The sequence below is a fragment of the Amphiura filiformis genome, chromosome 3 (assembly GCF_039555335.1).
Source record: "Amphiura filiformis chromosome 3, Afil_fr2py, whole genome shotgun sequence".
Classification (NCBI taxonomy): domain Eukaryota; kingdom Metazoa; phylum Echinodermata; class Ophiuroidea; order Amphilepidida; family Amphiuridae; genus Amphiura; species Amphiura filiformis.
The window spans coordinates 30,059,374-30,073,713 of record NC_092630.1 but is presented as its reverse complement, the minus strand read 5'-3'; the positions used below and the strand labels follow the sequence as shown (position 1 = coordinate 30,073,713).

General features: G+C 37.6%; 1 protein-coding gene across 1 annotated transcript in view; it reads right to left on the bottom strand.

The window, feature by feature from the left end:
* LOC140148334 (gamma-secretase-activating protein-like) overlaps positions 1-14,340 on the bottom strand; it is a 46,966-nt gene that overhangs the window by 29,177 nt on the left and 3,449 nt on the right. Inside the window, exons 4-10 of the mRNA XM_072170251.1 lie at positions 13,618-13,791; positions 12,314-12,363; positions 11,451-11,633; positions 5,845-5,888; positions 5,122-5,162; positions 3,854-4,099; positions 2,098-2,292 (exon numbers count right to left, since the gene is read on the bottom strand). Coding sequence (XP_072026352.1) covers positions 2,098-2,292; positions 3,854-4,099; positions 5,122-5,162; positions 5,845-5,888; positions 11,451-11,633; positions 12,314-12,363; positions 13,618-13,791 — 933 coding nt within the window. The remainder of the gene's footprint in view (positions 1-2,097; positions 2,293-3,853; positions 4,100-5,121; positions 5,163-5,844; positions 5,889-11,450; positions 11,634-12,313; positions 12,364-13,617; positions 13,792-14,340) is intronic.

The window sequence follows — 14,340 nt, the reverse complement described above, 5'->3', positions numbered from 1 at the left end:
AAGGGACTGATCAATACCAGGTGGGAATAGGTGAAGTCACACTTTTTCAGATCTAAATTCTGAATTACCCCATTTTCACTTGAACCTTGATTTTTAAAGTTTCTCATTTAAAATGTTTTCCTTTTTTCTTCTTTTAAAATGTTCTCCCTTAAAACACAAATGTTGTGTTAGCTTTCCCCTGGACAAGGAACTTACTGCAAATTGTCTTGTTGTAACCCGTACGAAACTCGGGGAGCTGATCCTGGTTGCGATGGCTAATTGTGGAATGTCTAGTGTGTGCGCTCTTGTAGCAGTAAAGTCCCTGATTTGTTGTTAAATGGTTTATGGAATGATGCGGGCCGCTTGTGGATCAACGTTTATTGTCTGTCCAATTAACTTAGACACCCAGTTTTTGTTACTTATTTGGAAAAATATCCACTTTCAAAGAAAGTCATGAAAGAAAAGTGTTAAAGCCATATTATAACATTTGCTGAGGAAGACGCCCTCACTGAATTTTTTTAATTCATTTTTTTACAGAATTAAATTGTACTTTATTAAACCAATATACCCTGCAAAAAGTGCTGTAGTTTTGTCAAAATCCGTGATTTTGAATTAAAGGCTGATTCAGCGCTTTATTATTACGATGGAATTATTAGTCAAACGCATACAAGATGTTCATAACACACAGTACGTCACGGCGTGAGGGACGGTGATATAAACAACAGCGGGTCGAACCACTACATGACCGAAGGAGTGGTACGTGATTGGCATATGTGCGCTGGTAGTAAATTCCAATTTTCTTTGCTTTGCCGTAGTTGTTCGCTCAAAAATAAAAGGGATATATCTGACAGTAAAAGCTAACATTTTATGGCAAAGAAATGCTAATCTATTTTGTTTGAAAATGTTATAACATTGCTTTAACATTCGCTGAGACCTAACGGGATTTTTGTGTTTCCAAAGCATTGAGTGAGAGTTTACCACAAATTCTATTGAAATTGGAAGGTTTTTCTCAACACTTTAAAAATAATCTGGTAGAAGTTGGGTACCACTATTTTGGAAGGTCTCATTACACAGATTTGTAGGTATTGTGATTTTGGATAGTGAATGGATGAATAGTAAATTAATTATACTCCTCACCAAAAACCTTTTATAAAAATGAAAAATATAATTCAGTTCATAAAATGCAGACAGTGTTTCTAATTGGCATATTTATTCTTAGTGTATTGACTCAGTGATCCCAGCTGTCCCTCAACCAATTACAACAATTCGGCGCGGTATTTGAATCTTGTTCTGTGCATGCTTTTGGCTTGGCCCAATTCCAAGAAAATACAAATTGTATGCACTATGAATGTTCTGATGTTATTGGTGAGGAGTATAATTCACAATACACTCCAGACGCATAGTAACTTGCCCTATCATTTGTTATAATGAACCAACTGAAATTATTGATTGGCTCCAAACAAAGGATTTGAACCGGTGTCCTTCACCGAAATCATGGCACAGTACAGTCCATTCAATCAAATATTGTCATCAACCTATTTGATCGTATTGTTATGTGTGTAAAACGACCTCTCGCGGTAGATTGCAAACATGCTTTTGTTGAATGCATTTGAGTAGACCGCCATAATTGTGAATTAGTAAAAGGATCAAAGAAAAAAGGGTGGCATCACTGATCAATATGCATGATTACAATGTTCAAACACCCCTTACTGTAAATAGATTATCCCATCAAAAGTTTCAAGTCATTAGGAATATTCGGCTGGACCCAGATATCTTGCTGTAAATCGGTCAAAATTGAATACAAGTAGACAAGGAAGAATATTTTTTCATCGCTTTACTAATAATTTCTGTTAGGTACTGACCGTGTTTAGCAACTTTTCTTTCATGACTTTTTGCCAAAGTAAATGCTTTTCGAAATATATCCTAAAAACCGGGTGTCTAAGTTATTTGGACAGACAATAGGCGTTGTGCCTGTGTGTAGCGCACTATAAATCACTGCGCCTTTTTTTTTCATCATTTCCTGGAAAAAATTTCATTTCTCCCTACACTCCCCTCTCAGCATAAATAATAATTAAATATGGGTCCCAAAATTATTTGAAAAAATAAGCTATCACTTGCCACTTAGACTTGCAGTTCGTTCTCTTGAGAAGTGTGTTAGATTCTGGCTCTGTGCTCCTATATCCTTATCGCTTGTTATTGGTGTAGTTGGAATATCTGCTTGTGGTATAGCTATGTGAAGACATGGCTCTACATCTGGGCTGACATTTAATAGATGCAACAAGAGGCCTGGTGCATAGACTAGTATATATCCAGCTGTAATCATAATCAATAAGAAGGTTAGTCTTGAACAAGTCTGCTACTTCAGCAAATAGATGCAGCAAGTGGTATAGTGCACAGACTAGTACATAGACATGGCTCTACATCTGGGCTGACATTTAATAGATGCAACAAGAGGCCCCGCCTGGTGCATAGACTAGTATATACCGGGAGTATATATCCAGCTGTAATCATTATCAATAAGAACATTAGTCTTGAACAAGTCTGCTACTTCAACAAATAGATGCAGCAAGTGGTATAGTGCACAGACTAGTACATAGACATGGCTCTGCATCTGGGCTGACATTTAATAGATGCAACAAGAGGCCTGGTGCATAGACTAGTATATATCCAGCTGTAATCATTATCAATAAGAACAAATAGTCTTAAAACAAGTCTGCTTCTTCAGTAAATATATGCAAAAAGAGCAGTGGTGGCACCAGGATTTTTTGTTGGGGGGGCATTGAGTGGGCAAAGTGAATTTTTTTTTTGGGGGGGCAAAATTAACAAATTGTGTGCAAAATTGCTGTAAAAAGTGGACATTTGTGTAATTTTGGGTTTTTACTGGGGGGGAGGCAACAGGGGAAAGAGTTCTGACTGGGGCATTTCCCCCACCCTCCCCACCCCTGTGGCACCGCCACTGAAAAAGAGACATAGTACATAGGCTACTATGTATCCAGCGGTATCATATTATCGTCAACAAGCAACTTTTTGGAATTGCTTGGCGTGAGACAGACGCATACCGGGATTTGCCGACTCCAATGTTCATTTTGAACCATGATTACTTGAGCCACGGCGCCGAAAATGTGAAAAGCGGGGGGGGCTGTGACTGTGAGACTGTGAGAAAGTGACCAAATGCGTGAGACTCACGGCCAATGCGTGAGAGTTGACAGCCCTGAACAAGCGAATTAGTTTTAAACAAGTGTGCCTCTCTGGTAAGGGGTGACACATGTAACAGTTCATTTTGATCCGGTTAACATTAGCTTCTTAGATGGGTACCATTTTTTCGACATTTATTGGGCGTTAACCTGTCAATGTATCTTCATGTAGGATGCGGCTTGTGAAAATAGAGAAATGCAATCACAGTACTTTTTACCTCTGGTTCAAGTGGTCCTCAGTTTAGTCACTGACTAAGAAGCAAAATGATTAAATGTATCCTTAATTACTGCATTTAAATTGCACAGGGCAGATGCAGTGTATTACAAAACCTTCATAACCAATTTTGATCAGGGTAAAGTCTGACTGTTTGTACACGTACATGGACAACAGTGTCTAAATCCTGAATGATCCACCTAAGTTATATAAGGGAAACACAATAACATCTACATCAAGTTTCGAGTTAGTGTAAGCATGTCTGAAATTCAAAGACACTTGAAACACAGTTCCTTGCTGATCATATTGACTGCTCAGTGCCTGAAGTGGGTAAGTGCAATAGCTGCCCTGTGAACATTTGGCAATTTACACACAGCATATATTGTACTCATCTACACATAGCAGCTTTTGCACTTATCCACTTCTGGCACTGAGAAGTCGATATATATAAGCAATGTTCACTTACCCATTGAAGAGAAGTACAGCTTGGTGTTAACAGCCCTATCCCATGGCACCTGTAGCGCACTGCCATACAACACCTTCATATGATGCACAGCTAGCACGGAGTAACTAATATCTACCGTCTCTTCACTGTGGGATTTGTGCGTATCCTGATGTGACTGGAAATGAGTGTGTTTCTTTACTGGATGTTGATAGCAAATGCACAGTGAGCCACCTGATTGCAGGATAACTTCCATGTTTAGAGCTTTATCTGTTAAAGGTGTAATAAATGTGTTATGTAAGACAGAGAGAGATGCAGATAGACAAATGAGGTAGAACCAAAGAGTACCAACTCCGCCATGAGCGACATTTTGCTATGCGACCAGCAAACTTTGATTGAAAGTGCATTATTGTTTGCATCCTGGGAGTAACACAATGTGGAAATAGGTGTGGTGTAAGTGTTGCATGCGCAAACCTTTGAAATGCTCACACTTAAAGACACCAATTAATGTTGTATGTAAGCTTTAACTGATAAATACAGGCTTACAGTATTTGCCATTCATGAACGACAAACTAAAATAGTGAGTTTACCATAGCATTACACAAACAATAATCAGGCATGAGAATGAACTATTCTAAAAAAAAACTCAACAGTGTAAAAAAACACTGAAAAGTAGTGTGAAAATGGCCAAAAAGACCTATAAACGGGCTAAAAATAAATAAAATTGCATAAATTTGGACAACAAAAAAACCCTGAATTCAGGTTTTAACCTGAAAATTCTCATGCCTGAACAATTTTGAGTCGTTACTCTTTGGGTCTAATCTCTTTGAGACAGACAAACAAAGACAGACAGATTGAGTGAGACAGACAGACAAAATAGGGAATGATCATAAACTTGCAATTTGATATCTTTATTTGCTTTTGTCTTATTTTTTTAATTACTTTGTGTAAAAAGGTTACGCAAGAACTTTGAGCATTTGGACTTTCGGTAAACCAGATTTTACTTAAAGCTTTACAATTGAGCAAAATTTTTGGGATAAATTATTAACTATGCTCACAGCACTATTTGCCAATTGCACTGTTCCACCATATGCAAGAAGAGCCTCGATCTGGCAGCACGTATGAATGGGAATTGAACCAGTCATATAAAATCATGTGAAGTTGTCTATTGAGGCTTGCCTTGCATATAGCGGAACCATGCAATGGATGAATATGCCACCTATTAGTATGAATTATACATTTTGTATTTTCAGTTCGAGTTTTAGAGATAAAAATGTTCTCTTTTTTCTCACCTGAGATGACTCTGTTCATGCCAATATCACAGTATCCTTCCCTAGGAACAAAAAGGAAATATATACCATATTCAGTATTGCTAAATTTCAGCTGTAACAGACCTGTATATGGTAGCTGACAAGGGGGGTGCAAAGGGCTCAAACTAATAATATACCTAAATATATAAAATGCACAATCTGAGACTAATAGTAACTGTCTATTAGTGTGATGGTCAAAATAAAAAAAACATGAGCCGCTCCAGCTCATGGAATGGAACAATCCATCTTTCACCGAGTGATTATATTTCAATAATTACACAAATATAAGATATAACTCATACATAAATTCAATAACATTTAAAGAATACTTCATATTTTACAACACAACAGCAACTTCTGTCATGGCTTAGTTCACTTTTTTATCCAAATTAACTCATAACTTAATTTGCAAGTCCATGAGATAACTCTCACACAAATAATGCTAAGGAGCAGTTTCTTCCCTATACCATTACACATATTGTGTCTGACCAAGGCAAAGAGGCTCATTCCATACATATCATAAGCATCACAATGCATCTTTGGGGGTGGTCAAAACTATCAAACAACAGGTGGTTGATGGGGAAAATATCAAATTGTAATGAACCAACTAACTGTCTAGAATTTATGTAGGAGTGATATAAATCTAAATATTAACTGTGAAAGTGTGTAGACAACTCACATGGGATGGTTTTATTAAAAACTTACTGTGTTCCATCCAAGTAAATTGGAAAAGGCAGTGTTAAATCCATCTGTATCCAAAATGGAGAGAAAAAGACACAACAGAAAGAAAAATGAATGCCAAAAGCTCATGCCAGCATGTTCAAGTTTGACAAATCTTGCAGTAATGGACAGCTTTGCAAGTTGTTTTAGCAGAAATTTAAAATTTGCTTATTTCACATTTGGCAGCAAATGTTTACTAATATCACAGTCCCCTAGTGGCTCATTAAATTGTTGTCAGACTGGTAAAAAATGCAGAACGGCATGCTGGATAGGCTGCCTTCTCAATGAGACTGTAATTTCAACAACTCTTCCTATACCTTCGTACAGGAGCTAACCGTTGTTAATTCGTGATGAATCCACACTTGTGTATGCAAATGAGGGTATGCTTGTGGCGAGTGATGTCTGCGCCCGAGTACGGCGATTGTACGGTCAACTGTACATGCACAGAGCAAAAATATGCGCACACAAACCCATGACCGGGCTTGTCCTTGACCTTGTTCTGATACAAATAAACAAAACAAACCCGGTACAAATATTCAGCCCGGGTATAAATAAATAAAGAAGTACGTATTTTGCACGAAAAGATGTTTAAAATATAGCGTTAAAATTTAATGATTTTTAAAAGCAAACCTCCCACGACCGGGTCCCAAGATACCGTGTTTGAATTTTAGTGTCAGTGATTTTATCGATGTGCATGATTTTAATACCGGCACCGGCTGCAGTGCTGTTCGTTCCAATATCTACCCCATGTTCAAGCTATACTTTTAATCTTCAAATTTGTCCCTAAATTTAAACATAACATAAATTCAGTACTGTTTATATAAAAATCTTGAAAGTGAACATGAATAATTGTTAGAAATAAGCTGAAATAGTGATAACAGTAATATAACTTATTAAACCAACAAGCTTTGCAGTTGAATAAAATCGCTTGCTTTCGAGCCAGCGGAAAATCCAAACTCAAAATTTGTCGTCTGGTGTGAATCACTTTGTTGTTCAACTTGTTATCTTGAATTGTAGCCTATTTTCGTAAGATAAACTTGTGAAAATGCGTGAAATCCTTGATATTAAGCAGGGGAATGTTCCCGGAAGTGGAAAGCTTGTAGGCTGTATCGGGGAACCCGTCGAAATTGTCGAAGATCCTTTACCTGAATTTCTTCTGGGGTTTGACCCCAACGAAGAGGTAGAGCTTGATGAAGAATACAGAGAGGTGATAGAGAAGATGATGGAGGAGGAAGACGATATGCTACTGCTTTGTATTGCTGCTGAGATTCAGAAGCAAGCAGCTACAAGTCCAAGCCTAGACCAGCCTGTACAGGAAACCAAACCTGAGATGCAACAACAAGCTAGCACTAGCAGGTTTAAGATTTTGACAGAAGAAGATCTTCTCAAAATTGAAAGTGATCGGGAAGAGAAGACAACAAAGAGAGCAAATCGAAATGGGGAGTGAAGGTGTTCAAAGGTACATAGATTTTACAATGTTTGATAAAATGTCCAAGATACTGTTCTATTTTATTACATTTTGATCAAGATAAATCATTAAATGTATTGTTTGAATGAACTGCTGAAAACTGAAAAGATACCAATACCCACCAGCCTAAACTCATTCATCTACAGGCTGGTTGGTAGGCATAAACCATTAAATAAATGTATTTTTAATGACCTGAAAAACTGAAAAGTAAATAGAGTTTAGGGCCTAGCATATAGCCTCTCATGCTCGGGCCTAGGCTTAAGCTTAACTATAAACTCATTTAGCTTAGTCATGTTAGTAGGCCCTAATGGATCAAATTGTTTGAACATCTTGTAATTTTCAAGCGTATTGTTCTTTTTTTATTGTTGTTGATAGATTGGTGCCAAAGCAAGGAATTGTCAACTGATTTTGAATTACTACCAATCGACGCTCTTGCTGAACTTTTGAGAGAGTTTTACGGTGCTGTTCGTCAGAAAAATGGGAATATGTATGCACTGCCAACTTACAGAGGGCTACGGTCAGCTTTACAGCGACACTTGAATAGTGCTCCTTTTAACAGAAACATTAACATTCAGAGTAATCCTCAATTTAATGCGGCAAACCATGTGTACATGGGAGTAATCAAAAGACTCAAGAGACTTGGTCTGGATGTATCTGAGCCACATCCAGCAATAAGTAATGGTGACTTACAAAAAATGCTATCCTCCAAGAAACTCAGCAAAGAAGACCCAAGAAGTCTGCAACGCTTGGTATGGTTTTATTTAGAATTTCATTTTTGCAGAAGGGGTTCTGAAGGGCTTAGAGAACTAAGAAAGGATTCTTTTATAGCACGAGAAGATGACACGGGGCGGCAAGCGTTACTACACCATGGCATATAATGAGGCAACCAAAAATCATCCGGTGGCGAAGAGAGTATTGGGGGAAAACCAAAATGAAGAGAATGTACGAAACAAAAACTGATACATGTCCAGTGGCAGCATTGGATTTGTATTTAAGTAAGCTTTCGCCCGAGAGTGATTGTTTATTTCAAAGGCCAAGGGATAAGTTCAAAGCGAGTGATGATGTATGGTATACCAAACAAGCTGTTGGGGTCAATACATTAGGTTCAATGTTAAGAGAAATAAGTAAGGAGGCTGGACTTTCCAGAATATATACCAATCATAGTGTGAGAGCTACAACAATCAGGTCACTGAATGATGCGGGGTTTGAAACTAGGGTTATAATGGCTGTCAGTGGTCATAGGTCAGAGGCAAGTGTACGTAGCTATTGTACAGACATCAACGCAAACCAGAAGCGAGCCACATCAAACGCACTGCAATTAGCACTTGGCAATGAAATAGTGGCACCTGAAACAATGTCCATAGACCAGCCAACAGCTAGGCCTACTTCTGCATTTCCAGTTTTACTACCAAGACCTAGCACTAGCAGTAGTAGTACAGGTGCCGTGTTCCAACAAGCTGACCAGCACATCAGTATCACACCACATTCATCACTTTCACATGGCCTATTCAGTGGTTGTAAATTCAAAGGGAGTGTGGTAATCAATGTTAATAATAATGAACAAAAATAGGTACCGTGTTTAGATAGCTTACCTTGAAGTTTGAAGTTCATGATGAGTTGAAGTTTGAACATGTTAAAGGAGCATTCATTGGCATCATTCCTTCTTTTACAAACACAAATGAAATTTGTATGACTCAGAAATATCCAAAGTAGTAATCCATAATATTTCCAGTTATGAGTAGGATTCCAAGTCAAGTGTAATATTTCCAGCTGTGCCTTTTATAATACTAGACCTGACCTAGTCTGGACCATGTAGGCTACACATGCATGCATGCCATCATGACATGATTGATTTGGACGTATGCACACGCTGTCATGATGCGCACTGTCATGAGCGTATATTCGTCTGTTGTTGTAGCTCCAATGAATGCAAAAATGAATTATTTCCAAGTAAATGAATCGATTTCCAGTATCCCTCAGGCTGAAGGCAAACATTAATTGAAATCCCAAAAACACGGTGATATTCAAATACATCCGTAGAGTAGGCTCAGCGCCAGTGACATGTTTGAGCGACGTTTAAAAAATCACTGCACTCACATGCTCATGCAGTCATTGGCAGTGATGCACTCTTCTGTCTTCTTCAGCATGTTCAGGGTGCAAATCAACATTTTCGTGAATGAAATCTGGCGTAGATTCGATGCAATGATCATAAACCTTTTAAAAAGATTATTTACCAATCAATAAATGTGTTTTTTAATCCTTTTTTTTATCATTTCAATGATAACATTCGTTCCTCATGTCGCTGGCTGAGTGATAGGCGAGCTGCATGATTCAAAAATTCTGTCCAGCACATGTACGTGCATTGCTACATGGATCGCTTCACCAGTATTAATGACAAGAGGGGTCAGTTTTTATTATAGCATTTCATTTTAATTGCTGTAACTTTTATGTGATGTTAACATTTAAATTGTATTGTGACAGATGTGACTGTATTAGTAATCAAAACGTAATAAAACGTGAAACTGTGAAATAAACGAAATATATTTGTTGAATTTTGAACATATTAATGACTTTAATATTGTCCACCCCTATACTGCATAATGCACTCGCCCGGATAAACAAAATACGCGCATGCAAATTACCATCGCTGAGAACATGTTTGCACGACAGAAAAAAGTAAAAGGCAGCCTTTCTGCCAGAACTAAAAACAGCCTCAAATACTTGTTTTCTGGGTTGTTTTGGTGATTTTGAAGCTTAAAATAGTGTCAAAAGTGAGTGTCGTTGTTGAAAGGGATTCAACAAGGTATCGCCGTTGTTCATCAGCGATTAACAAGCGGTAAAGGCGGAGTTTATTTTGCTCGGGCAGCTAAAGCTGCCCTCGCAAAATAAACCCGTCTTTACCGTTGTTAATTCGCGATGAACAACGGCGTAACCTTGTTGAATCCCTAAATCTCAAGCCAGGTAAAAAAACAAAAACCTCCTGCTTGTAGGGTGGAAAATTTTGCCTTTTTAAGATACACTAATGAAAACATGTAAAAATGTTTTCTTTTTTTCGATACTCTTTCAATTTGTTATGAGGTCATGCACCAGAAACAATTGGCTATTCCATTTACAATTCATAACCCCCTGTGGAAGATTACACTGCCATCTCAATACCTGTTGCACCTATTCCAGCTAGTATTTATTGCAAGTTTTATGTTAAATTTCAGCTGAAAATTTTTGGAATTTAGTTGAATTTACATTCAACAACTCCTCCTATACCTTTGTACAGGAGCCAACCGTTGTTAATTTGTGATGAATCCACACTTTTACTGTAGCGTATACTGCTGACGCGAAGCGAGACTACAGCGTTACGCGAGAGCGCCAGTAAAATTCGTCATGCCTGGAACCTTTGGGCGATGCTAGCTTACAAGTTGAATTCAGTATTTTCAGATAGCGGCTAAATTTTGCCGTTTTATTCTGTAGTTTTATTAATGATATTAATAGAGAAATCATAAGTTTTTGTAAGGCTTAGTGACAATGATTAACTGACATTTCCCCGTGAAATAATCGTGAATTATACGATCTTTAGCATTTTTCGTTGTTGAAAGGATTCAATCATGTTTCACCGTTGTTCATCACCGTTTAACAACTTCGCGTCAGCAGCGTCTGCGTGGTTTACTTAGCGCGCTTACGGGCAGCTAAAGCTGCCCTCGCTGGCAAGTAAACCACGCAGACGACGCGTGCCGCATCGTTGTTAAACGGTGATGAACAACGATGAAACATGATTGAATCCTAAGTAAACATTTTATTACTGCCGGGGTTTTGGTATGGGCTAGTGATAGGCGATCACATAGAAGTGCAAAGTCTCCTCCCCTTCTATGCAACAATGATTGGGTCAATGGTCTTGTTGTCAAGATCGTTGATCAGCCAATCAGCGTGATTGTTCATCACTTCTGTGTTTATGTTCGTGTATGCTCGGCACACAGCACAGACCATGAAAGATGAAAGTAATATAAAATTAACTGTACATAATGTGATCTCAAATGAGACTATTTTGTTTGCAATTCCTAAATCGTCCTCAGTGGGGTGTAGATTTCAAATGGATCAGCCCAATGCAACTATTTTCTCACACAATACCAACCGTTTTAGCGTAGGGTGAACTGATGGAACTCTTGAACTCCAGGCATCTCAACACAGGAGGTATTCTGTCGTCTCCTTGTTTAGCTTTGATAAACACCACAAATAGTCGCTGGTTTGATGCATCCCACTGAGCCCAGATGAACTTCTTCATGAGAGATGTTGTTTCTGGTGGACCACTCATAACCTTAAAAAGAAATAATATTCATTAATGAAGTCAGCAGATATGAAAAGGGGATAAAACAGCAACCATATCTAATCTACTTACCCGATTACATTTTATGACATACTATCATGTACTGGATGCACAACAGGTTCATTTGTGCATGGAATATCATGGAAGCTGGCACTTTTTAGTTAATAAAAATGAGGAAAAGGTCTTTTTTTCTCAAAATATTGAAAATTGCGGAATTTGAACACAAATTTTGCAGAGGCCAACCACAGATATGCCCAGGCCATTATATACTGGAACTTGGATCAGTCCATGTTTGCAAATATTCAACCTTCTCAACAAGAATGGTAGTATGTTGGGTATGTAAAAGTCCCTGTGTCTCTAGCTGGTAACATGTGTTATTTAGCTGGTGTCTAAAATATTTATCACACACCCTGCTTCAGATGAATTTTGCATGGTCATGAATAGCAATTCTACACAGGACATCTGTCCTAATTCATAAGTCTCTTAAATTTCACAAATTTTCGTTCAACTGAAATCCACTAAAGTTGGAATGTTGTTCACAGATTTATGTACTACACAGGAGGCAGGAGCAATCAAAATTAATGTTTTAAAAAACTGAAACCAAACAGAACATTTTAGATTCAGATTCTTTTTGAGTTTATTTTTTGTTACTTAAGTTAGTCGTTACTTACCACTCTCTTGTCACCCATTCTTGCTAATGACAACTGATAGAGTCCAATGGCTAAAACAAACAGAGTAAGTATAACATTTTAAATCTTGGCGAGTCAATTCATTGGTTGGGGGACAGGGGGATGTGTCCCCCCCTCACCTTTCGGCAAAATGGCAGTTTTTTTCAGTCACTTGTTGGCAATTCTGGACAATTACCACCCCACCCTCCCACACACACACACATTTCAAGATGGATTGGCGCTAATGTGTCCAGAACCCATCAGATTGTATAAATAACATAAACACACTACTTTAATCTAAGTCAATTCACATCTTCAATTATAAGCCATAAAGTGTGAAGCATGCAGGTCATTTTGTCTGTACCATTTGTGACAACAATTAGAAATCATTTAGGAATAGTGCTGGATCCCATGTCATTCCGCTCCCATTTTATTAGTAAAAGGACAGTTGTATATCATTGTAAAGGGTAGGATTTCAGCTTTTTCAACTTGCCACAAGGTTATTAAAAAAACAAACTTTATATGATTTTTCTACAAAAATGTTCCCATCCAAATTTTATCCAAAAACTAAGTGTTGAGAATTGCTATAATGGTCTCTTGAATGTTTTGCCCTACTAACTTCACAATGACTTCCTTGTAAAGGAGTACTAGAATTATGGGGGAACCAGTAGCCTTTTAACTTTTTAAGGGAGGGTGATGGGCCTATTATATTTTTGGATTTAAAAGCCAATAAAGTAATTGCACCAATTTCTAAAAAGTGTTTACCATTATATTCAGGAAATCTGTCTTGCTGCATTAAGCATTTTCAAGCATACACATTTGTGACCCCTCGGCACAACTGAGCCCTGAAGTCGCCAATCATCATTTTTGAGATATTCAACCAAAATATTCTGCTTGAAATTAGCTTTAAAATGATGTATATCATGTCTATAGTACTTGACATTTAAGTAGTGAAAATCAATAAAACAGTCAATAAATCCTTTGTTTCCTATTGTTAATTGTTAAGTTCGATGGAGCATATCTCAATAGTGGCACTGGCGACATCCGGGCTCAGTTGTGCTGAGGGGTCACATTTGTCTATAATTTGGTTCAACCCAAGTTCAGTAGTGTATATTATGTGCATATTTCGTTGGCCGCAGTATCGAATAGTGTGCGTAAAGTTAATTTTTCAACACGAACTCGTATACATACAAGGGCGTTTGTTGGCACGCTTGCGGCGCAAAAGTATTTACGTCACTACCAAACTTGAACCGAACCAATGTATCCATGATATAATGATTCTTGTTTCTACACATGAGTACACTTACATTCCTTATGTAAGAAGAATAGTAGCCTACTATCCCTACTTGCTGAAGAGGTATCTCTATCTGCGGATCTTCTATTCCATAGAAACTGCACTCTAAGTAGTGTACTACGTTCAACATTGAGATCAAATATCCGATGCTGTGGCTGAATCTCAGCTAGATAGGCTCTGTAAATATCTGGTAAATTAAAGCCATATTGTAACATTTCTATAAAAAATAGATTTCTTTTCCATAAAATGTTAGCTTTTACTGTCAGATATGTCCCCTTTTAATTTTGAGCCCAACAACTGAGGTAAAGCAAAGAAAACTGGAATTTACTACCAGCACCGATGACGCTAATGCATGTCACTCTGTCTGCAGTGCTATGGTACGGTCCTTTGATGTGTGTATGACCATCCCACACGTCATGTACATACTGTGTTATGAACATCATGTACCTGTTCGACTAATATTTCCATCGTAATAATAAAATAAAATAATAACATATCCGATTTTCACAAAACTACAGCACTTAATGTCTAGAGGTTATGTTAGTTTACTAAAGTACATTAAAATCATGTAAAAAACAGAATTTTAAAACATTTTGAAGGTGCCCTCCTCAGCAAATGTTACAATATGGCTTTAAAATAAAAGTACAAAATTACATTGGTTAGCTGCAGTAGCACAATAAAGTTAAAATTGAAACAAATTGTGACACATTTACATTTTCCTAACAAACGTTTACAA